This window comes from Mixophyes fleayi, chromosome 9 (assembly GCF_038048845.1).
Source record: "Mixophyes fleayi isolate aMixFle1 chromosome 9, aMixFle1.hap1, whole genome shotgun sequence".
Classification (NCBI taxonomy): Eukaryota; Metazoa; Chordata; class Amphibia; order Anura; family Limnodynastidae; genus Mixophyes; species Mixophyes fleayi.
This window is the reverse complement of record NC_134410.1, coordinates 128,549,905-128,576,642: the sequence shown is the minus strand read 5'-3', so window position 1 is coordinate 128,576,642 and position 26,738 is coordinate 128,549,905. Positions and strand designations below refer to the sequence as shown.

General features: G+C 44.0%; 1 protein-coding gene across 4 annotated transcripts in view; it reads left to right on the top strand.

The window, feature by feature from the left end:
• Positions 1–1,636: 1,636 nt before the first annotated feature.
• The window catches only part of VAV2 (vav guanine nucleotide exchange factor 2), a 157,204-nt gene continuing 132,102 nt past the window's right edge, over positions 1,637–26,738 (top strand). For 3 of the 4 annotated variants that reach the window (XM_075185708.1, XM_075185709.1, XM_075185707.1), the window contains exon 1: positions 1,637–2,669. In XM_075185708.1, coding sequence (XP_075041809.1) covers positions 2,466–2,669 — 204 coding nt within the window. In that variant the 5' untranslated portion in view covers positions 1,637–2,465. The remainder of the gene's footprint in view (positions 2,670–26,738) is intronic. The other variant, XM_075185710.1, reaches the window with a different exon arrangement.

Genomic DNA, 26,738 nt, shown 5'->3' with positions numbered 1-26,738 from the left:
AGATTACTGTGGCTCAAGAAGCGCAAATCAATATTGGTGACTGAAAAGATTGAGGATAATGTTTTTTGCAGAGTAATTGTGCAGCGGGTACTAGAGAGAGGAGAGATGGAGTTCTAACCCTATTACTAATTCTGGAAAGTCGCTGACCGCCCTCTTCCCGATGACGGATGTGGTTGATGAACCGCAGTTGGAACGCACACTTCCGGTTTCTGCGTTTGGCGTTTTGTCCAATCAGGACTTTGTTAAAGTCCTGATTGGACATCCAGTCATCGGGAAGAGGACGGTCATCATCATCATCACCATTTATTTATATAGCGCCACTAATTCCGCAGCGCTGTACAGAGAACTCACTCACATCAGTCCCTGCCCCATTGGAGCTTACAGTCTAAATTCCCTAATACACACACACACACACACACACTAGGGTCAATTTGTTAGCAGCCAATTAACCTACTAGTATGTTTTCAGAGTGTGGAAGGAAATCAGAGCACCTGGAGGAAACCCACGCAAACACAGGGAGAACATACAAACTCCACACAGATAAGGACATGGTCGGGAATCGAACTCATGACCCCAGTGCTGTGAGGCAGAAGTGCTAACCACTGAGCCACTGTGCTGCCAGTCGGTCAGCGACTTTCCAGCATTGGGATCAGAACGGACAGAAGAAAGAAGACTTTACCGGACAGAGGAAGCATCTGACAGGGTCAGGCAGAATTATCAATAGGGTTAGAACTCCGTCTCTCCTCTCTGTAGTACCCGCTGCTCAATTACTCTGCAAAAAACATTATCCTCAATTTTTTCACATGATTTATACAGGTGCGACTTATACATGGGGAAATACGGTATATCATATTGTGCTCTTTATAGACTGATTACTGTTTGACATTCTCCTACTAGACGATAACATCTAAGATAAGACGTATTATTTGTATGATTATTGAGTTTTGAAACTTTATTATGATTTACTGTTTGTAATAAAACTGGTTATATTTTGCAGATCAGTGCTCTTATCTCTGTATAACAGTGTTGCATAGGTGTAGAGGGTTCAGTAGCCTCAGTTTGGAGAGCTACAAAGGGCACTATTGTGTTAATTAGTAAAATACAAGATATACTGTTAGCGTCTGATACAGTTATATTATGTCCTCTTATCAGTATGCAAATAAGTTATAAAATAACCTGGTACCTGCTGGTCTGTCTGAGATCTTACAGAGGGGAAAGGGGACTGTATCAGGTAGTTGGATCATAGTCTGTGACCATGATTGCAATATACAGTATAGTGGTGTGTGCAACCAAGAAGCATTACTTCTCCTTGCAGGTGTTTGATCAGTGGCTCTGTGGCTATGCAACCTGGGACTTGTAGTTCCACAGCAGCTGGAGACCACATGTCCCTGTGCTAGAAGGGTGTATAGATCTGTGTATATATATATATATATATATATATATATATATATATATATATATATATATATAATATATGCACATGGCTTGTACTGCAGCTGATTGATTAGCTGTCAGCCCCTCTGCCCCATATCTCTGCTCTCTCTCCAGCTTGCAGGGGGCAGCACTGTGACATGATCCACAGGCACACAGCTGACACGCCCCCCTGCCCTGGCCCCGCCCCTCCCCGGGATCTATGCGCGTCCCCGGCCGCCTGGGAGGCGTGTGCGCGCATTGAATCAGAGCTGAGGATCGGGGCTCCGGGAGAGAGTGGGAGAAGGAGCAGCCGGAGGAGGGAACACAGCAGAGGGGGAGGAAGACCCCTGGGTGTGGATGGTGCTCAGCTCTTTGTTGCCTGCTGGTGTGGAGAATGCAGGATGATGGTGGGATCTGCTGGTCTTAGAGGGAGAAGATCCCACAGCCCATGAATCTGCTCACAAGGAAGTGTTCCCAGCCTGCCCAGTGCAAGGGTTACTCCAGCCTTCCCTCATACCTTGCGTTATCAGTGTACTCTGCACTGTTCTCATACAGTATACTCTGCACTCTCCTCATACACTGCACCTTCAGTATACTCTGCACTATCCTCATACTCTGCACTATCCTGCATTATCAGTATACTCTGCACTGTCCTCATACACTGCACCCTCTGCATTATCAGTATACTCTGCACTGTTCTCATACACTGCACCTTCAATATATTCTGCACTCTCCTCATACATTGCACCTTCAGTATACTCTGCACTCCTCATACACTGCACCCTCTGCATTATCAGTATACTCTGCACTCTCCTCATACACTGCACCTTCAGTATACTCTGCACTCCTCACACACTGCACTCTCTGCATTATCAGTATACTCTGCACCTTCATCCACCCTGCATCTCAGCACAATTTGCACCTTCACTATACTCTGCACCCTCATACCACCTGCACCATGAACTGCCCAGCAGAGTAACCCTTTCTGCTGTCTGATCCAAGGAGGTCCCAGCTTTCACCTGGAATTTGTCTTGTCCCCCCCATCTGCCAGCATGGAGGAGTGGAGGCAGTGTGGCCGGTGGCTGATAGACTGTAAAGTTCTGCCCCCTGACCACAGGGTAGTCTGGCCCTCTGCTGTGGCCTTTGACTTGGCTCAGGCTCTCAGAGATGGGGTCCTGCTGTGCCAGTTACTCCATAACTTGTCTCCTGGATCTATAGACCTCAAGGATATAAACTTCAGGCCTCAGATGTCACAGGTAATGTGTTCAGGGGTTATATCAGCAGACTGTACCGTGGTACCACCATCAGATCTTCTATGTGCCCACTCACCTCGCCTGGTGGTTAGTGGCAACCCCCCTGGGCTGCCATCCCTGGGAATTACTCATGTATGCATGTTTTAATGTGAAATTTGGCACTGGGCATGGTGCCCTTTATGTTTTGTAACTGGTACCCACACACCTGCAGTGGTTTATAGTTGGAATTATGTTTATTGCAGACCAAGGTTTTGATTTCTTTTGTTTCTGAACTAACCTTTATGTGATTTAATCTATGGCAGCATAAGTGTCATTCTCTTGCAGCATTGCAGGGGTTAACTCTGAGTGACAGGTTAGATGTGGTTCTGTCATATTAACTTGTGTGGCAGAAGCCTCCTGCTGCAGAACACAGCACATGGCCGTGTAACATGTAACGACAGCCTATGGACGACCAGCCAATCATGCAGTATCCTTGGCTTGCATTAAACCTTCTATTAAGACCATTTTATTCTTAATTAACGGCTTCATTTTGCAGCGACCTGCAATTTGGGAGGTTAGTTGATTTAGGTTTAATAATCCCAGGTTGGCAGCTTCGCCAGCGAGCGATGCCCAGGGAAATCCGGGATTGTGTGTGGAATGTAGATGGCCTCTCTCTTATTGCTGCCTCACTGTTTTCATTTTCTTTGTCAGCCAGCTGCTATACATGTGCTCCTGAAATAGGGGCCCTATGGATCTGTCCATAGAAGGGCCCCTCGTTATACAATGTTTATCCACCTACCTCTCTGAAAGATGTGAAATGTGTTTTATTTATTTTTTTGTTTTGTTTTGTGTTTTTTTGTGCTATGCTTCTTGTTTTGTCTGATCTTAAACAGTTGCAGGAAGATGTTGTTGCTTTGCATCTGGATCTATACATCCCTAATCTTTCCTTATTCCTAAAATGTTTGAAATTGTCAAATAGTATATATACAAAAAAAGCTAAAACTTATTCTGTTTCTTGCACATTCCCTATATAATATGAGGATTATATTATATAGGGAATGTATAATATGAGGATTAGCGTGCCCATAATGTAATTGTATAATCGTTTTACAGGTCCCTATGGAGTTTAGTGATCCTATAAAGATTTACAGCTCTGTTAAACAGGTGATAGGGCTATAAGGTGGCTCATAATGTCCTTTTTAATCTAAAGTAGGGTTAGAATTTCATTCTTTATAATGTACAAATGACCTGATGTTGTGACATCACTTAGCGCAGGTGTTGTTTAGAAGAGTTAACATATAATAATGTGTGTATATTATGTAAATACAGTTTTAAAGACCTACAAAAACGAGATCTGCTGACATTGGAGGCCGTGAGTCACGTAATTGTTAATTCTTGGTTTATAACGGTTCCAGGATCGCTCACACCTGTTCAGTATGCAAATTCTGGCTGCAGTGACTCTGTTTCCTGATGGAAAGTATCACTGTTACATCTACTAGCTATAACCTCTGTGACGCTCAGCTTCTGTCTCTGCTACGTAACTGTCAAAGGGATCTAAAGATCCTGGAATCAAATCAGATCTTAGGAAAGATGTAGGTTATGTTGTCTTTTTATTCCTTAATATTATTTTCCATTCATTGTCCCAGGTGACATATCACTTGGATACATTGTATCATTGTACAGTCTTGGGCTACATATTATTTGTTACATTTGCAGCATGTTCTACACGTGGCTGCTCTTACATCCTTTATACAGTCACCTTCCACTTTCATGTCCTCTCGCTGCTGACAGTTGAACTTTTCATGTTACTCCTCCTGTTCCTTTGTAACAATCGTTGTGGATAACTTTCCGAACCCTTCCAATGAAACCACTAAAATATTGGTGCATGCACTAATCCTTACCCATCTAGACTATTGCAACCTTTTCCTCTGTGGTCGAGCACTGGACAGACTGGCTCTGTTGCAATTTGTAATGAATTCTGCTGCTCCAGCCTTACCCGTTCTTCCTGCTCGCCTGGTGCTGTTCTCCTTTGTTAATCTCAACGTTGGCTCCTTAGTGTATCCCAGGTCATAACCTACAAAGCCCACAGCAACCTCACACCTTTTTACATCTGTTCTTTAATCTTCAGGGCCTTCCACTGTGCATGAACCTCCATCTCTCTTGCTCTGATCATCTCTTCTCACTCGCGCCCCCAGAATTTCTCTTGTGCTGCACCTGTCCTCTCTCCTCTGTCCACCCAAACTCTGAAGACTTAACGCTGAGTTGAATGGACTCCGATTTATGCAGATTAAGTTGTGCAATTTCACACTGCGTGTAGACACGACGAACAGATGCATATGTTCTAACGCAGATTTGCTACCAACTGGCACTTCTTACGACTGGAGAGGCGGAACAGGAATCCCAGGCTGGATTTTCTGGTGCTATTTGGCCACATACTCTGTCGTTTCAGGACCTGTATATGGATACGTTTGCCATTGGAATCATTGTGTGTATAGACATCTTTACAGCCTGAAATCCACAAGATATCTGATGATTCTACAACATTAAACCTTTAACTCAAAATAGCTATTTTCCTAGAATTGAGACTCTTTTTACACACTTATATGAACCAATATAGCAGAACATGGATCTTGTGTTCCCCAAAATAAGAAAGGGGGGTTCACTTATAGGTTTAAGAAGTGTACGGTCTTAGAGGAATCTTCTGTTGCTGTTGTCTCCTGCAGAATTTCTAACAGAAAATGCAACTGATCCCGTGGCCTCTGTGCGATTACCTATTGTCAGTAAATTTACTGGCAGTCAGTTAATAGGTAGCAAAAGTTTTATATGTCCTCAGTAAAACGAAGGTGACCTTCACATGACATCTTTATATCGCACACGGTGGCAGTGTTGGTTTTGAGGTTTGTCAGCCCTTATAATACTCTGCTACAGACGCTCTTTCTGATCCAGTGAAGAGATTTACCATTGGGCTGTTTTGACACATGTACTTGCTGTACTTTGGCCTGTTTTGTAGCCTACAAGTACGTTTTATATGTGATTTAGTAATAAAACCAGCAGAAACTATTCCAATAAGATAACTCTTGAATGTTTCCTGGGTTTCCGCTCACAGTTCTGGGATCCCAGCTTGGTGACGTGAAGATGACCGCAGTAATAATGATCCTTACCCAATTTTTCTCATTGGAAAATAAACAGCACCTTGGTGGGATATGTACAGGAACAATTGGCAGCCTGAACTAATGACAGGAGACAAGGGCAACCTTCAAGGACCCTTCTGTGTCGCTCAAGTGCTCGTCACGCTAAGAGGTGCAGAGTTCACAGATGCTGCAAATTTCATTAATGTTGACTTCATTTAAGTCGTCTGTCATTTACGCTCCCCCCGCCTGACGGGTGTACGGTGCGATTCCTGCCGCTGCGTCGGCATTTAGCGTTATAATACAGATTGCAGAATAAATAGCATGATACCACTAGCTGTGTGGGAGGTATTACTTCCTCTGAGAGGTTTGTCTTGTACATTGCGTTATACAGATCCGCGATAGACACCCCGATACACTTCAGGGGCTGCACGGACCGTCCGCTAATCTACGAAAGGGCCGCACGTTACCCTTAATCTCAGTAGAACAATATATTTACTCGGATATAGAGACGCCTATCTGTAATAACATATCAGCCGTTTACACACGTGTTACACGCTATAACACACATCTGACAATAAAGCAGTAAGGAGCTGAGGGCCGCAGGGGGACGGCTCGGGGGGCCGCCTGTTGCCGTTCTCTGATATAGCGTCATAAAACTGCTTACTAGATATGAAATGGGGAACGTGTTTCACCTCAATGTCCAACTGTGCACCATGATGGTTAATACGGTACAGAAATCTCTGCTCGTATTCCCTCACATCTCTACGGGAGAAACTTGAGCGGAGATTTTATTAAAACACAGACACTGTGGTATATTTACTAAACTGCCGGGTTTGAAAAAGTGGAGATGTTGCCTATAGCAACCAATCAGATTCTAGCTGTCATTTACTTAGTACATTCTACAAAATGACAGCTAGAATCTAATTGGTTGCTATAGGCAACATCTCCACTTTTTCAAACCCGCAGTTTAGTAAATATACCCCTTATATCTCTCCACAGACTGTTCTGGAGACGTATCGTGTCACCTGGCGCCAAATTGAATCTGCCTCATAATGTCCGTCCCTTGTGCTAACCTAATCACTCCAGTATGTACCCAGGAAATAGTCCCTTCCCCGCTTGTGTCACAAGGCTGAAGGGCCTTTTTGTTTTCTAGACTCCGGTATCGGACTGTATTTGACTGCTTGCATTAATCTCTTTAAATCCATAGTCCTGATTTTCTGTGGCAGAAGGGGTGTGGCTTTGCTGGGAAATGGGTGTGGCTATACTTGAATCAATGGTTGTCGGGGGTTACAGCATTTTCACCAAGTCATTAAATCATTTGTATCATAAATATGTATCATAGGTGAATAAGTAAAGGATACATTGTATCCTTATAAATGATACTTGGTCATCTCTTCATTAGTTAGAGAAAAAAAAGAAACAAAAACAATTCTGTATTATCACCAGTAACACCCCCGCCACACACACACGTACACACACACACGTACACACACACACGTACACACACACACGTACACACACACACACACACACACACACACACACACACACACACGTTGATGTAATATTATTCCTTTTTAATGTTTCTGTTTCAGATGTTTGATTTATGTGGATATAATTCCTCTTGTTCTGTGTGACCGGCGATGTATGGAAGGAATTGAACAATCAGCAGCTTTGTTACCATATAAACCTATATGCTCCTTGTAAAACAAGTTGTTTATCTCACGGTGTCAGTCGTGGTTTAAATATTTTTTTAAGCAAAATAAAATCAATTTTTCAGGCATGGTTCCTGGAATCCTAACCCCAGGGGATTCCCATACAGACCGCATACCGATATTTTCATTTATATGTTAACTAAATGCACTGTATATTTGCACATTTATCTGCCTGGGAGAATCTATAATCATTTCTTAGTCCTAAAATGTGTAATTGTACATCACAGTGCAGACAATTATACTCTGTTGTGGCGACTGAAGAATGTAGAATGTGGGAGCTCGTCAGCACTTTTTCTCATGTACATTTATTTCTTTCTTTGTTTGTTTTGTTTTTTTTCCCCAAAAAATTGTTGTTTAAAAAATAAAATACAAATTTCAATGACCTATAAATAAATATCTTTAGTTGTGGTTCCTGTATTCCTGGACGTGACACAGGAGAAAGCATGTTAAGCCGTCTGCTCATAGACCTAAGAATACAATCCACTAAATCGAAGTCATTTGAGCTGCTGTGACATCACTGCCCCCCCCCCCCCTGTGTATGAAGTCACCTTTACATTCATTTCTAAAATGCGAGTCTGCCAAACTCCTCTCCATAAAATGTGAATAAAATGTGTAGAGGAGGGCCAGAAATTAGATTTTTCTCTGATATTGGGAGAAGTAGAGACTTTTATAGATCATACAGACCTGCTTAATGGAAATGTTGATTATTTTTTTTAATTTTTTTAAATTTATCCTGCGTTACAAAATCCTGCCTGCACCACACCCATCTGAAGGCAATAGTAGCACCTCAGTGTTTTTAATGTTTCACGTGACTGTTCTGTTTCTGTGAGTAGACCTCTGGGCTTGACGTGTTTTAGTGTTGAAATGCAGGGATTGGCTATCCCTCTTTTTTTGTTGTTGTTGAATTTGCTCAGTGTACAGTTAGACAGTAGATAAATTATCATTTGATCAGTGCAGGCTGCCATATGCTTAAGAGAGTCTATCCCAAGTCATTCACTTGTTAAATAAATACCCCGCCAGTAGAGAGCTTTGCTCCTTTGTCCAATATGAGATGGGAACTGAGTGGTTAGCATTGAATTCTCACAGCTCTGGTGATTACAGTTTAATGTTAACCAGGGTTCAATCTGCGTGGAGTTTGGGGTAACCCCCCCTCCCCCTCCCCAACACATTCAGATAGGATACATTCAACTGGCTACAAGTGCACATGCGTCTGTGGTGTAGAAATTAGATTGTAAGCTCCTTTGTGCTAGGAGTTACTGCATACAATTCTCTGATTATACATTGCTATGGGATATTTGTACTATGTTAAAAGTGGGTATTCATTTTAATATTTCAATAATTCTCTCTCTGAGCATCGTTCCATCCTCACATCATCATGGTATCTCCCTGACATAAAATATAAGATTATAAATCTGATCCAAATCTCTATATATCATTTATGTCGCTCTAAGTGACCTGAGAAACATAAAGGTTTAGGGGCAGATATATGGAACCTCCTAAAAAGGAAAGTGGAGGTGTTGCCCAATCAGATTAAGGCTATCATTTTATCTAGTACATTCTATAGAACAATGGCTGTAATCTGGTTGCTACGGGCAACGCCCCCTCTCTTCCTTTTTAGAAAGTTTGATACATCTAATCCTTAGTGTTTATTTTCATTATAAGTAACAATGTAACCAGGGGATTTCCTGGTCATTTTGTTGCCCAAGGTTTAAACTCTTTATACAAACTACTGTAAACATTTAGATCTGGGTAGTATGTGCGCTAGAAGGCAAATATTTATTATTATACTAATAATAATATCTAACAACAAAGTAGAATATACTATTGTGAAACATTTTTAGATTTTTCCACAAAGAAAATGAGCATTTTGTATATTACAGTAATTTCCTGCCCTTTTTCCTACCCCCTTCGAACTCTTGTTGCCCCATGTGAAACCTCTCCCACATCGTGGGTCAACTATGACCTTATTGTCATTAAACAATTGCAGCTCCCACCCATAGGAGCGCTGGGAGCGAAGTGTTTTACATTACTGCTCCTGTTAATGTGCACCCTAAGGTGAATGTTGCCCCTGAGGGTCGCCCGCGCCCGCTTGGCATGAATAAGTAACGTGCCTAAACAGAGCGCTTATCCGGCTCCTTGAGCTTTGAACTCCTGCCAATGCCAGTTCTCTCTCTCTCTTTGGATATTGATTTTAAAGTGGATTTCACGAACAAAAGCCGCCTTCATGCGTTGAGGCAAATATCTGTTTGTTCCCGGCAAGAGGTCTGCGGCGCCCTGCGCTGAGCGTTGGAGAGCGAGTGTAATGAGAGAGAGAGAGATACTGTATGATATCAAAGCTGCATTTCAGATACCCCCGCAGCTCGGTGTGTCTCCTCTTCACATCACAGAGCCCAACAAATTCCCCTCTGCAGCTTCCAGTAAATGAACGCTGAGATCCCGCTGTTTGTCATTCAGAAATATTCAGGATTTGGCTCTGTGATGCTATAGCCAAAGCTTTGTGCTATTCATGTTGGGCTGAGCAGCTGTTTAAAGGGTTTGGGTTTGGGGTAAAAAATCTGATATATTTTGAACTTAATGTTTGATCAACAGGAAAAAAATAAGTTTGCAACATTTCCAGGGTGAATTTTCACAGTGCTGCTACTGTTTTTCAAGGTGTACCTGTCACTTACACACACCGAGGAGGCAGCCATTTTCTAGGCTGAGCCAATAGACTCTATCTCGTGGATTGATATCATTTAATGGTACAGCCCACAAAATGGATAGCCCTCTGCGTCTCTGTGATGTCATAAGAAAAATGTTGGTGTTTACCATTCTCCATTCTTTCGTCAGGCTGAGATTAATGATTTATTAATTTCTGGACTACCATGGCAACCACAGTCACATGACACATGATGTAGTGAGCAGAGAGGCTTCGGAACACCTCTCTGAGCTCTGTGACCTCCTCCCTCTGCCATCACATGACCTGCTGAGAGCTGGGACCCTGTTTCTGCGTAGCAGACAGACTGTGTCTGTGTCTGTGTCTGGTAGCCGTTTTTATTTCCCAACCAGAGAGCTTTTGAAAAGGAGAAAATTATTTATGGAAGGATAGCTAAGAAAGATGCATGTTTTAAAGGTGCTTAAGTTGCTTTTGAAAGAAATAGCAAGGTGCTTGAACATTGGTTCAGGAACTGATCTCTGGCAGTTTTCACCTTGAATCTGATCTTTTTCTGCAGATATTAGACATCTTTGTGGAGTTGAGATTTCATCTCCGATTTATGTGGGTGACCTTTCTCCAAACTATTTGTTGTTGCTGAACTTATCTGAACAGATCCCTCTTCTGGGAAGTGTTTGAAGACAAAGCATTAGGCTTTGCATATTAGACAGGAAATATGATTAAAAAAATAAATACATAAAACATGCCCCAGGTGAGAGATTTAGGGCTCAGCGTTTTTGTTTTTAAAGTCGTTAATGTAATCTTATGATGAAAGTAATAACGATGAACGTGTAACTGGTTTGAATTTTATTTATTTTATTTTTACTTTCTCTTTTTGTCCTGTTTAAAAATCCATCTTTTAGTTTTAGATTTTTTTTAGTTGCGTCTACGGGGATGGATTTAAAAAAAAATGCATACTGAATTTTAACACGTGTATTACATGCAAACATAATGACCAACAAAAAAGCATAAAACTTGTAAAGAGCAAAATATCTTTGTAGTCCACGAAGTCTTTGAATCTCAGAATGATGCTATATAGAGAAGCCCCACCACTGCACTGCGGGAGCAGGCGACGGATGTCTGTCTGGCTGGCGCCCTCTATCATATACATTGTGTATGTACACACTATGTATTACACCTTCATTGTGCTGGTGGCACAAACCATCAGGGTCTCCTTACAAGGACTCCCAGACTGGCAGCGTAACACCCATACAACATCGACCCTTGTAGCAGAGTCTGGACAAGCATGAAGCCTTCTGACATTATCCAGACATCGCCCTGATTCTACACAAGAACGTTTCTCGCTGTAGTTGTTATGGAAACAGGTCGGGAATCCTGCCAGGATGAATGATGCGTTCTGTAATAAAATATGATAACATTTTGCTTGTTCTGGAGGAAAGTGTCCACTTCTGGACTACGGCCAAACGTCACATTGGCACACTCGGTATTATATTGTTATTGTATTCCTTGGGCAAATAGGAGTGTGCCACCAATGCCATTATTCCTACCGAGCTAGAATTGCATAATGTAAACACAGCGGAGAGTGTTGCCAGAGTAATCGAACCGCCGTAAGTCTCTCTATTATATCCGAGCAGACGCGCCGGTATGTAACGCTGAAATATTGATCCAGCAGTCACCAAAGTGATTACTTGTATAATTACACAGTCGCTTTCCATTATACTCTGTTTTATATAAACAAAGGTGAGCTAAATACTATAAAATAAGTGCGTAGCACTAATAATACAGTGTGTAGCTGTCATCCAAGATTAATGACATACAACCTGTTCCGCAGGACGTCTCTACGGAAGAGTGTGCTGAAAACAGACATTTTCAGGAATTGTTTTTCTGTTTACACTTATGGTCAGTATACCAGGGTAGGTCATCGTCACACGTTAATAGGAGAAATTGGTTAGATATGAGACTGGTTAGGCTAGGTACACACTGGAGCGTTTCCGTCCAATAATCGCGCAAATCAGCCGACATACGACTGTTCGGTTGTAAGTTGTGTTAGTGTGTATAGAGACACGATGGTCGAAAGTTGTTCCAAGTGTCGATTGTTGGCTCATTTGGTTGGTCGTACTGTTTAATATTTTCTGACCAATCACGTAGTTTGTATGCACTCATACTCGTGATCTCCATAGAGTTTACAGAGTCGGGCTCTGTTCAGCCCATGCCAGCGATGAATGTCCAGGTGAATAAATGTAGAAAGGAATAAGAAGCTAACGAAATTTGTTAGGACATGTGTATAGCTATAACAAGGCAGTTTAATCAGTGTGACAATAATGAATATTGTACTGTCATTCTCTGAGGACTAGAGGAAGGACCAGATGAAGAGCACAGATCTGAAGGTAAACCGTGTCGGGGTGTATGGATGAATCGTCAGACTGATCGGACCTTCAGTCGTAAGTTCAATCGTTTGAGATAACAGGTTGGTCAGGAAATTCTTCAGTGTGTACCTAGCCTTACCGCTATTGGGGATCACGGTGGTTACGACAAACAACACAGCCGTTCCAACAACTAAAATTTAAGTCTTATTTTTTTTTTTTTTATATTAACTGGTTAAAGGACTCCTTTCAATAAGAGAAAATCCGCCAGATTCCCAAGAGTTAACTGTTTACCATACGTAGGGCGTTTGGAGCCTGTTAGATGATAAGTGGAACATCTGGGCGATATGGATAGAAAAGCGGGAGAGAAAGTAATTTACGTTTACATATTATATGGAATTAGACTCCAAATCCGATAAACAGCCGCTCACAGAACACGTATGAAACCATATGGATCAGGTTTGGGAGGTTTAACCCCTCACGTCCTCACCGTGACACACGCTGCTGTCTGCTGGTCTCTGGGCGTCTGAGAAACGGTTAAAATTTGGAATCTGTCGTTTCCTCTTTAATATTTAATCCTTTTAATCAGAATTGTGAGGAAAATCTGACTGGTTTGTAAAGCGATTCTTCCAGTTCAGCCATGTCATGGCTTAAGCCTCATTTATGTATTGTATCAAGGTCGTCTGAATGATGGGGGGGAATAATGTATTTATAGTAGGGATATTTATCATTTGTGACAGGATGGAAAGAGAGAGACGAATGCTGTTACTCCCATCATGTGGAACGTGGCTGTGTGATAATAGGACAATCCTCAAAAACTCAGACTACCCCATACGCAATCAGTGTATAGAACATTTCAAACCCACCAACAAAGAGGGTGTCACGGGCACTAGGAGTCTTTACCCAGGGATCACCAGATGATAGGCTTACCAGAGCAGTATAGGTGGTAATATGGTACTCTGGTAGCAGGGTGATCACGGAACAGGAAATAGCAGATGATGAGATGCTCAGGAAAGTCTATGACTAGCAGCACTGGCAATATGGAGGTAGTAATACACGAGGAACTGTATGGACAAAGGACACGTGAAGGTAGTCAGTGGTCTGCGGTAGCAAGTTGTACCACTGCTATAGTGAGGAGGAATGTCCAACAGAAACGAGGAGGTGATGAGAGTCAGCGGTCTGCGGATAGCAAGTTGTACCGCTGTCTGAGTGAAGGAATGGAATCCAAATGGAGGTATCCGGGGAGTCAGTGGTCTGCGTTAGCAAGTTGTACCACTGCTATGTGAGAGGATACTGGAACAGGTGAAACTGTAAACAGGAGTCAGTGGTCTGACATCAGCAAGTTGTACCACTGAATATATATGTGAGGAGGTGCACGGGGGAAGACTGCAACACAGGATATACACAGGCACCTTATACACGATCCACAGTAATATGCACAATATGGATATACATATATATAAATGACTGATCAGGTCTGCAATCTAGAAAGTCTCTTGAAGTAGTCCAGCACAATGATAACACAGTCAATGATGGCAATAGACTCAGCGGATAGCAGACTCCAGAGAGAACCAAACACAGTCCAGCAAGATATGCAATACACAGCACAGTCAATGAGAAGTATGCATACCGTGGTTCAGCAGTAGCAGTCAGATGGGATTGCAGCGGTACCTGAGCGGCTGGAGGCCGACTGGATAGGAAGTCCCTGGATAGGTGAAGCAGCGGTCTAGCAGGTGCAGCGCACAGGTGAGTAGACCGACAGGGACACGAATCCACAGGAGTCAGCAACACGTGGAACTGGACTCATAGGAAACCCAGGAGAATGGAGATGATCCAGCAGAGGGTAGTAGAAGAGATACAAATCCAATGCTGACAGGAGGGTAGAGGCCAGTGGAACACGTGAAGGCGTGGAGAGTGGATCAGCAGGAGATGGACGATAGCGCTGACCACAGCGGCAGGACTCAGCGGCACACGGAGGTAACCAGTAGCAACCACAGGAACCAACCGCGATGGGAAACAGGAGTGCAGCGCAGGGCAGGAACTGTAGATCACGAAGTGTAGCAGATGGTAATGAAAAGCGGCAGTCTCGAGGAAGTCACAGCAAAGATGAGATGAGAGTGTAGTGCACGGAGGCAGCGGATAGCAGTCAGCTGGCAGTCACGATGTTGAACACAGGCGAATTGCAAGCAGGAGACTGTAGTGCACAGAGGCAGCGGATAGTAATCAGCAAACAGACTTGATGAGAAGCAGGTGAGTGAGGTAAAAGCTGGAGTGCACGGAGGCAGCGGATAGCAATGAGCAAACAGTCACATTGATATAAAATAACGTTGAAGTGGTGTAGAAGACTGTAGTGCACGGAGGCAGCGGATAGGAATCAGCAAACAGTCATGATGATAAAGTTGATGGTAGAAGTGGTATGGAACCACAGTAGTAGAAGTGGTTTTGGAAACCACAGGAATCAGCAGCACTGAATACACAAGTAATACAGGAACACCTTCAGAGACTCATGAGGAATGAGACTCCAAGATCAGGCCACGTGGTAGTGACCACAGGTGCTTAATATAGGGAGGTTGCCTGATCTGCCAATTAAGTTAAAGGGGTATACACTGAAGTATAGAAAAGGGCTGCGCATGCGCAGACCCTCAGGATGGTGGACGGCCACGGTTCCTAAATGTCCGGGAAGAGGCACTCACGGTCCGGTGAGTGACAGTACCCCCCCTTTTAAAGGTGGGCACAGAACGCCTGGAACCGGGCTTGTCCGGATTTTTGGAGTAAAACTTCTTCAAAAGGGCAGGAGCATTAAGATCTTCAGCTTTGATCCAAGAGCGCTCCTCAGGACCAAAGCCCTTCCAATGAACGAGGAAGTGGAGGACTCCTCGCGAAATTTTTGCATCTAGTACCTCGGTAATCTCAAAATCCTCCTCCTGATGGACTTGAACTGGCTGCGGAGCTGAGGGAGGAGTTGAAAAACGGTTGATAATAAGAGGTTTGAGCAAAGATACATGGAAGGCATTAGAAATCCGAAGACTCTTAGGAAGAAGGAGTTTCACACATACTGGATTGATAACTTGAATGATCCTATATGGACCAATAAAACGAGGGGCGAATTTCATGGATGGAACCTTCAAACGAATATTTTTTGTGGATAACCAGACACGATCTCCAATTTTTAGTGGTGGAATAGCCCGCCTCTTCTTATCAGCGAAAGATTTATATTTGACAGATGTCTTCTTCAAACAGGTTCTAACCTGAGACCAGATATTTTTAAAGGTCTGACAAACAGTCTCCACCGCAGGAACTTGGGTGGGCGGGAGGGCAGGAAATTCCGGAAAAGACGGATGGTGACCGTAGACCACAAAGAATGGAGTTTTGGATGATGACTCATGGTACATGTTGTTATGGGCGAACTCAGCCCAAGGGAGTAACTCTACCCAGTTGTCTTGATTGGCTGATGAAAATATCCTTATAAAAGTCTCAAGATCTTGATTGACACGTTCGGTTTGTCCATTGGATTGTGGATGGTAAGAAGATGAGAGTGCTAATCGTATGCCCAAGGTTTTACAAAGGGCTCGCCAGAATCTGGACACGAATTGTACTCCTCTATCAGACACAATCTCAGATGGACATCCATGGATACGGAAGATCTCTTTAATGAAATGTTCAGCCAGGATAGACGAGGAAGGCAAACCAGACAGAGGGATGAAATGAGCCATCTTCGAAAATCTGTCCACTACGACCCAAATAGTGTTATGGTTCTTACTAGGTGGTAAGTCAGTAACGAAATCCATACTAATATGGGTCCATGGTTTGGACGGAATGGGTAGTGGTCGCAGCAACCCTGCTGGGGTTCTGCGGGAGGATTTGAATTGCGAACATAATTCACAGGAAGCAATGAACTCTTTGACGTCTCTCCTCATTGAAGGCCACCAGTAACTTCGAGAGAGGATCTCAAAAGTCTTGTGTTCACCGGCGTGTCCAGAAAAACGAGAGGCATGGAACCACGAAAGGATTTTCCTCCTTAGAGTAGGAGGCACGAGGGTCTTCCCAAATGGTAGCGTTTTGGTGGATGAAGCAGCCAGTGAGATACATTTGGGGTCTAGAATGGTATGGTTGGAAACCTCTTCTATATCAGAGGACGTAGCAAAGGCTCTAGATAAGGCATCAGCTTTTTTGTTCTTGGCAGCTGGTTTGAAGGTAATTATTAATTCAAAACGGGAAAAGAAAAGAGACCATCTTGCTTGACGAGGGTTCAAGCATTGGGCAGACTGGAGATATGACAAGTTCTTATGATCCGTGAAGATCGTCACCGGATGGCGAGCTCCCTCCAACAAGTATCTCCATTCCTCTAATGCGGCTTTGATAGCCAGTAATTCCTTGTCTCCGATGGTATAATTCTTCTCTGCGGGTAGGAGACCCCGAGAATAGAAGGCACAAGGGTGGAATTTTTGCTGTTCCGAGCGTTGGGAGAGAATAGCTCCTAAGCCCACATTAGAGGCATCTACTTCTAGGAAAAAAGGGAGTGTCACATCAGGCTGACGAAGGATTGGAGCCGAAGAGAAGGACTCTTTTAATGTTTGAAAGGCTTGAATAGCCTCAGTAGACCATTGCTTAGGATTAGCCCCTTTACGAGTCAGGGCCACAATAGGAGATGCAATGGAAGAAAAGTCTTGAATGAAGCGTCTATAGTAATTGGCAAAACCTAAAAAACGCTGGATGGCACGAAGAGTAGTTGGCTGGGGCCAATGTAGTACAGCATTTACTTTGTCAGGATCCATCTTCAGACCAACTCCGGAAACAATATACCCCAAGAATGGAATCTGGGGTAATTCGAATGAACATTTTTCTAATTTACAGAACAATGAATTTTTCCGTAGCCTGGAGAGGACTTCTGCCACATGTTGGTGGTGAGAAGGCAGGTCCTGTGAAAAAATCAATATGTCGTCCAGGTAGACGACGACACATACATATAATAAGTCCCGAAAAATCTCATTGATGAAGCCCTGAAAAACAGCGGGGGCATTACATAGCCCGAAAGGCATTACCAGATATTCGTAATGCCCGTCTCTGGTGTTAAACGCCGTCTTCCATTCGTCACCGGAACGGATTCTGATTAAATTGTAAGCACCACGAAGATCCAACTTAGTAAAAATACGGGCTCCCTTAATGCGGTCAAATAGCTCAGTGATCAACGGAATGGGATACCGGTTCTTGATAGTAATGGCATTGAGTCCACGAAAATCTATACAAGGGCGCAATGATCCATCCTTCTTTTTGACAAAGAAGAACCCAGCTCCAGCGGGCGAGGTGGAAGGTCGAATGAACCCACGCTGGAGGTTCTCCCGTATATATTCAGATGTAGCTTGAGTTTCAGGTAACGAGAGTGGATAGACCCGGCCTCTGGGAGGAGTCTTGCCAGGAAGAAGATCAATCGGACAATCCCAAGAACGATGAGGAGGAAGACGTTCAGACTGAGCTTTATCAAAAACATCGGTAAATGAAGCATATTGAGGAGGGAGTCCCGGTGAAATAGCTGAAATGGAAGCTTGCTGTACCTTGAGAGGAATGACTTGGGAAAGGCAATGATGGTGACATTCAGGCCCCCAAGACGTGACTTGAGGGGTGCGCCAGTCAATCTGGGGAGAGTGACACTGAAGCCATGGAAGGCCTAGGACAATCGGACTTGTCGTAACAGGAAGAATTAAAAACGATATCTCTTCATGATGCAGAGCACCAATCTGAAGGGTTACTGGAGACGTACTCTGGGTGATGAGACCGTTGATGAGACGTGATCCATCGATAGCCGTCACAGTAATGGGAGTTTTTAAGGTAATCATTGGTAGAGACCATTGATTAACTAACGATTTGGAAATAAAATTTCCTGCTGCTCCGGAATCAATCAATGCCTGTGACTCAAAGGTCTTGGTAGCAAAGGAAATAGTCACATCAAAAGCGCAGACTTTAGATTTCATAGACGATGGAGAGGACTCCAGGGACCCTAACTTCACCTCTCCAGAACTAGTTAGGGCCTGGCATTTCCCGATCTCTTAGGGCAGGAGCTGAGGACATGAGTGGAATCAGCACAATAGATACAGAGTCTATTCTTGACTCTTCGTTTCCTCTCCTCAGAAGATAACTTGGAACGTCCAATCTCCATGGGAATCACAGCGGGTGACACTGGACGAAATTGAGGGTTAGAGCGAAAAGGTGCTTTAGCAGAAGTCGTTTTCTCAGCCTCTCTTTCACGAAATCTCATATCAACACGATGGCAAAGAGAGATCAAATCTTCAAGTGACGAAGGAAGCTCTTGGGTAGTCAGTGCATCTTTAATTTTATCGGAAAGCCCCTGCCAGAAGGCGGCAACTAGGGCTTCAGTGTTCCACTGAAGTTCAGAGGCTAAGATCCTAAATTGAATGACGTACTGGCCTACAGTATGAGATCCTTGTCGCAGACGGAGGATGCTGGAAGCAGCGGAGGTCACACGACCTGGTTCATCGAACACACTTCGGAATGTGGAAATGAATTTGGCACTATCTTGTAGAATTGGATCGTTTCTTTCCCACAGGGGGGAGGCCCAAGCCAGGGCTTGACCCGAAAACAATGAGATAAGATAGGCCACTCTGGAACGATGGGTAGAAAAATTTTGAGGTTGGAGTTCAAAATGGACTGAACATTGGTTAAGGAAACCTCTACAAGTTTTGGGGTCCCCGTCATATTTTGACGGAGTAGGCAGGTGAAGCGTAGGAGCTGTAGACACCTGGGATGGCAATGGGGAAACGGAGGAAAGCACAGGAGCTTCAATATTAGCTGTAACAGTCTGTCCAGATGTTCCTTGGGAGGTTAATGATTGGTAACATTGAAGTAACAGCTGTTGGCGAGCATCCTGTTGCTCCACACGGCTGACCAGATGCTGCAGCATCTCTTTAGCAGTAGGTTCCGTATCTGGGTCTGTCATGGCCTGATCTTACTGTCACGGGCACTAGGAGTCTTTACCCAGGGATCACCAGATGATAGGCTTACCAGAGCAGTATAGGTGGTAATATGGTACTCTGGTAGCAGGGTGATCACGGAACAGGAAATAGCAGATGATGAGATGCTCAGGAAAGTCTATGACTAGCAGCACTGGCAATATGGAGGTAGTAATACACGAGGAACTGTATGGACAAAGGACACGTGAAGGTAGTCAGTGGTCTGCGGTAGCAAGTTGTACCACTGCTATAGTGAGGAGGAATGTCCAACAGAAACGAGGAGGTGATGAGAGTCAGCGGTCTGCGGATAGCAAGTTGTACCGCTGTCTGAGTGAAGGAATGGAATCCAAATGGAGGTATCCGGGGAGTCAGTGGTCTGCGTTAGCAAGTTGTACCACTGCTATGTGAGAGGATACTGGAACAGGTGAAACTGTAAACAGGAGTCAGTGGTCTGACATCAGCAAGTTGTACCACTGAATATATATGTGAGGAGGTGCACGGGGGAAGACTGCAACACAGGATATACACAGGCACCTTATACACGATCCACAGTAATATGCACAATATGGATATACATATATATAAATGACTGATCAGGTCTGCAATCTAGAAAGTCTCTTGAAGTAGTCCAGCACAATGATAACACAGTCAATGATGGCAATAGACTCAGCGGATAGCAGACTCCAGAGAGAACCAAACACAGTCCAGCAAGATATGCAATACACAGCACAGTCAATGAGAAGTATGCATACCGTGGTTCAGCAGTAGCAGTCAGATGGGATTGCAGCGGTACCTGAGCGGCTGGAGGCCGACTGGATAGGAAGTCCCTGGATAGGTGAAGCAGCGGTCTAGCAGGTGCAGCGCACAGGTGAGTAGACCGACAGGGACACGAATCCACAGGAGTCAGCAACACGTGGAACTGGACTCATAGGAAACCCAGGAGAATGGAGATGATCCAGCAGAGGGTAGTAGAAGAGATACAAATCCAATGCTGACAGGAGGGTAGAGGCCAGTGGAACACGTGAAGGCGTGGAGAGTGGATCAGCAGGAGATGGACGATAGCGCTGACCACAGCGGCAGGACTCAGCGGCACACGGAGGTAACCAGTAGCAACCACAGGAACCAACCGCGATGGGAAACAGGAGTGCAGCGCAGGGCAGGAACTGTAGATCACGAAGTGTAGCAGATGGTAATGAAAAGCGGCAGTCTCCAGGAAGTCACAGCAAAGATGAGATGAGAGTGTAGTGCACGGAGGCAGCGGATAGCAGTCAGCTGGCAGTCACGATGTTGAACACAGGCGAATTGCAAGCAGGAGACTGTAGTGCACAGAGGCAGCGGATAGTAATCAGCAAACAGACTTGATGAGAAGCAGGTGAGTGAGGTAAAAGCTGGAGTGCACGGAGGCAGCGGATAGCAATGAGCAAACAGTCACATTGATATAAAATAACGTTGAAGTGGTGTAGAAGACTGTAGTGCACGGAGGCAGCGGATAGGAATCAGCAAACAGTCATGATGATAAAGTTGATGGTAGAAGTGGTATGGAACCACAGTACTAGAAGTGGTTTTGGAAACCACAGGAATCAGCAGCACTGAATACACAAGTAATACAGGAACACCTTCAGAGACTCATGAGGAATGAGACTCCAAGATCAGGCCACGTGGTAGTGACCACAGGTGCTTAATATAGGGAGGTTGCCTGATCTGCCAATTAAGTTAAAGGGGTATACACTGAAGTATAGAAAAGGGCTGCGCATGCGCAGACCCTCAGGATGGTGGACGGCCACGGTTCCTAAATGTCCGGGAAGAGGCACTCACGGTCCGGTGAGTGACAGAGGGGAGACCACAGAATTTGGGGGGCATGGCTACCATCCATATCCTGGCCCATGTCGCCACTGTTGGCGGTCGCTCATCACTGCGGGCGTTTACCAAGGGTAATAAAATCTGCTTCCCATTTTGTAGTTATCTTCAGTTTGTTGTTGCTGTTTGTGTCACTCTGCAATATATAGCTGCACTTTGGGCAGCACGGTGGCTCAGTGGTTAGCACTTCTGCCTCACAGCGCTGGGGTCATGAGTTTGATTCCCGTCCATGGCCTTATCTGTGTGGAGTTTGTATGTTCTCCCCGCGTGGTTTTCCTCTGGGTGCTCCGGTTTCCTCCCACAGTCCAAAAACATACTGGTAGGTTAATTGGCTGCTAACAAATTGCCCTTAGTCCCTCTTGGTTTGTCTGTGTGTGTGTGTGTGTTAGGGAATTTAGATTGTAAGCCCCAATGGGTCAGGGACTGATGTGAGTTCTCTGTACAGCGCTGCGGAATTAGTGGCGCTATATAAATGATGATGACTTTTTGGCTTGGTATACCATTTATAGCTTGTTATTGCTGCAGCGATTTATAGCAGTCGGCGACTTTCCAGACTTGCCCTCCGTGAGTTGTGGAGGGGAGCTCTATGAAGTTTGCATGCCCTCCTTCCCCCCCCCACCCAAATTTGTTTAATGACGCGACTTGCGCCATTAAATGAAGAAAACGCCCGCCTATCGCTTGCCTGTCGGGCCCTACATCAAACCAGGCTCTCTCAGGATTTTTTTAATGCTGTTTTTTTTTTAAACTGAGTTTCTTTATACCTCCTGTGCTCTTCAAATCACTGAAGTGGTTGTCACCTACAGGATTGAGGCAGCCATTTTGTGCACTGAAGTAATATTTATGAGAGTGTGGCCCCATCCATTCAGGAGGAACCAATGCCTGGCAAATCTTAGTCGGGGGGGCCTCGCAATTCTTAGATGCAGATTGGGGGTTGTGAGTCTTAGTCGGGGCGCCTCAGTGATCTCCCTGGTTTCTAAACAATGGATAGCCACATACTACTTTTTCTAGGCATATTGTCATAATACAATGTACAAGAGAGAAAATCCCTGGGCCATATACATAATAAACATAGAAATAAAAAAATATATATTTTGTCATTGTTCTTGCTGTACATTATGATTATTTTACACCCTGCTGAGTGTCTTCATACACATCAGAGTCCACCGGTGAAACATTGTCTGTCCCATTTCTACAGAGCGGTAATGAGGCCAACAGGCCTCCTCTGGCCGCCTCAGCAGGTGAATATCTTGCGTGGAATGGTACAAATATAACTGTATAATGTGCACATGGCACCTGTAATGGTGAATTCTCCCATCAGGCCGGTAATGAATCTGAAGGAACGGATATGTTCAGAGGGTGGTTAATGACATTCCGCTCACATAGTGCTCGTTTGTTGGGTAGAGGAGATGTGCGATTGGCCAAACTGCAGCTGGTATCTCGCTGGGTGCGTGAGTCATGGCCGTCTGGTGGTCTCAGGGCTGAATGAGGGGGATTGTGAATGGAGATTGAACTAATGGGGGGGGGGGGGGGGGGGGGAGGGTTGTGGATGATGACAATCAGAGGACATTCATTAAAGGTTGTGGTTATAATATGGCCTGGATAGAATTTTTCCCTCTACAACAAACATATCTGTCTATGACTGGGTTTTCCAACTTCTATTTACGTGCATGCTTGCTTCTGTGCTTTGTAGTCATGTATTGATAGCATCAGGCAGAGATTTGGGGTTTTTCTTCAATCTTCGCTGGGATACGAGAAACTTCTTCTGAGCTCTTTGCTTTTGAGATTATTGTATACAGAGCAAATCTGCCTCCTGTTATAGTGACATGACTGAAAAGCACAGAATGAGGCTTAAAAGGAAAGTAACTCAATTTTACAAATGATGCAAAAGTTTAACTGCTAAATGTGTCCTTTTAATGTAGAACCCCCTTCCCCATTTATTGGTGCAGTATTTTGGGGATGTGACACATTTTAATTATGGGAGCTTTGGTATTTCGTGAATGTTTGTTTTTAAGCATTTTTCTTGGGCTAAGTGATGATCGATCACTGAATATGAGGTGATTGTGGAGAATGCAACACTGGGAAGATTTGGGGGTGTAGGTGTAGAGGTGACGGGTTATTGTGGGGGTCAGATAGGGAGCTGGAATACAATATATATTTAGTTGTTTGGTTTTACCATGTTAGTGTTATCAGATAAACCTATTCCTCCATAAAAAGTTTCATTATCTGCTTTAGGTACCATTGAGATCATCCCCGTCTCCTGCACACCCTGGGGGCTGCCATTTTGTGAGCAGAGCCATTATTATTGTAATAGGACCTGATTCCTAATCACCTATGAGGTAATGGGTTTGTTTTGGCCGCCATCTTGGTTCACAGGTCATGTGATTTGCTAGAACACCCGGGCATCCATTTTAGTGGTATAAGTTCCTGACCTTTATGAGACTTCAGCTCATGCTGAATAATTGACCATTAGGCACACCATGATATGGGTGACCGTTATCTTACAGAGGAAGGACGCTGAGTACTGTGGAAATTTTATGGTGATTTTTGAGATTTGGCAGCTCCGAGACCCCTCGGAAAGATTAATTCCCTGTCCCATGGAAAATATGATGCTGCTGATGGAAATGTTCAGTCAGTGACTTTTTTTTGTTTATTGTCTAATCGTTCTGTACAAAGGATGGATTTGATGAGAACATTGCTTGTGACCGGCTATGCTGCTGTATGGCAGATAGAGCAGAGATATTTATTTTGATTTTGATTTTGCACATTATGCATTATCCTATCTTCTATGCCATGTATATAATGTGTTGTGTTCATGTTGAACAGATGAACATCAGCTCCATATGTTAAGTCCCATTTTTTTATTTTTATTTTTGTTGGATGCACCAACAAAAACCCTTCTGTCCTTTCTACTGAGCTCAATGGACGCACGTGTTCCCTGACTGGCTCCTGAATTCTATATTTTGTTCATACTGCTCTATAATCAACCATGTTTTTTTTTAATTGGGTTCCACAATTGCCCAGAGCCGGTTCTCTGTTTCCCACAGGCTACGTGTGTGACGTAACTTAGAAATATCATTTAGATGCGTAATCTCACACTGTGGGAGCAGCCATTTTGTTGCCTGCAACCTGATGTTCCTGAGGTTGCAGCCTGTCTGTTCGAGGCATCACTGAGGCGTGAGGCATTTTTGCTCAAGTCCACAGTCAAGGTTAAAGAGAACTTGTCATGTTTCAGCTAAATGATATTTAGCTAGAAGGAACAGAGGTACTCCCATCACCCCGGGAGAAGGCATAAAACATGTCCGTGCCCTATGCAACTGCTGAATGTTCTCCGCGGAGATCATTTGGGACGGATCGCCATCACATTAGGGCAGAGGGGGCTGTAGGAGAGGTTCCTGGGAGCATTGCACCACTTTTCTTTTTAGACTACATGGGGGTATATTTACTAAACTGCAGGTTTGAAAAAAGTGGAGATGTTGCCTATAGCAACCAATCGGATTCTAGCTGTCATTTTGTAGACTGTGCTAAATAAATAATAACCAGAATCTGGTTGCTATAGGCAACATCTCCACTTCTTCAAAACCGCAGTTTAGTAAATATACCCCCAGGATGTCTTTCGTACAAAGGACGTATGTTTGCATCCATGCGTTTTAAACCAGTAAATGTAAATTCTCTTAAAGGGGCAGTCCATTGGTTCCTTGTAAAGTTTAAAAGTTGACTGGTATCAATATTGAAGGAGCCATAGTGCCCACATGTATCATATCCGTGTGCCCAGTGGCCGTGCTCATTATCTCCTATTACCGCCTCTATCATCGGCTCCATGAACAGATACACTTGCATTAAGCCATATTTAACCTGCTTATCCGAGAGGCTGCTGGCTTTGTACCGACACTGGTAATTACTGAGTTGCTGTTTCCTTTCAAGGAACATCTTGCCCCCTCTTCACCCATCTCTGGTTCAATACCATTCAGCCAAATTAGCAAAAGCCTCTTTCTTTCTCTTCCGGGTCCTGACATCTCTGCGAGAAACGAAAATTGCAGGATTGCTATACCTCAAACACTACAGGGAGAAGGTTAATTACACGTCTCTGGAAGAGTTCTAATTAAGCCGGCTGTAATTCTATGTTAATTTAAACAGAGAACAAGACTTTTCCTTTTGACTTTTCATAACAATGCCATGGGGGATTTCCCTCCTGTCACTACCTATAGAGTTATTATACCATTACACTCTAAATTTCATCTCTCGAACAATGCACTGTACTTCTGTAAGGTGGCGAGTCCCAAATAGTGCTCTGCGGCTTCGTCTAAATCCTTATTCGTGTTTTGATTTTGCTTTATCCTTAACAGGAGCACAAAAGGGCTTATTTAATAACCGGGTGCAATGTTATAATTGTGCTGTAACCCATAGCGACCGCTCAGACTTGTTACCGAAAATGACAGCTGGAATCTGATTAGCTGCTGTAGGTTAAAAGCTAGTTTTTATACATTAAAGTTCCAAAAAGCTTTACATTTTGATACAGTTCAGTGTTTTCCTTTCTTATTCCTTTGTGTGATGGTTTGTACAATCTACCGGTATTTATATACTAAAATAAAACTATTTAGTCAGCATAAATGCTTTAACTTCTAGCGCTGAAATGATGGGCTGCACGCAGCCTTTGCTTAGGGGCTGCGGGTAATTGGGGGTGCCTTGGGCGTATGCTTATGGAAGCCCCTTCTATCTGTCCAGTTAATTGGTCCTCCTGCTTGCAAGTTCCCCTATCTGCGGCCATTGAATCTTGTCTAACAAAAATACTTTACCAGTTGCTGTATTCTTGGCACGGTCAGCCGAGGAAATTATTTTCCCGTGGTGATGCAGCTTTCAATTACTGCTTTCTGCACCCCGGAGCGTATTGATTGCAATTGGTTTGAAACAATTATGCTGGAATTTAAACTGTTAATTCCAGCAAAGGGTTCTTTGAAGTTGGAGGCCCCCTTTAAATAATGTACTTGTTATGATTTAACATTCGCTGGTAGATCCTGACTGAATGCCCTGAGGAGACCCGTCCTGCTCTGTTACCTCTCTAGGCATTTTTCCCAGAAGCCGCTCTTTTTTTTTTTTTTCTTCCCCCCCCCAGAGTCCCTCAGCCTGTTCCAATATTTACAGCTGATCTTCTAAAACCTAATTATGTTACAGCTCCTACGTCCGAGCCGGTGACGGAGTGGAGAGTCTTTCCCCGGGAACAGCTGTCTTCTAATCTACAGATTATCGACCTGCACAGCGAGAGCTCTGTGAGAAAACTCTACAGACTTATTGGGGCTTAGGTGGTGTAGTTAGATATAGACACACACAGCGTCAACGCCAAGGGCCATACTGAATGCCGCAACCGCAGGTAGATCGTTGTGTTGCAGAGTTTTTGGTTTTTTTTACATCGAG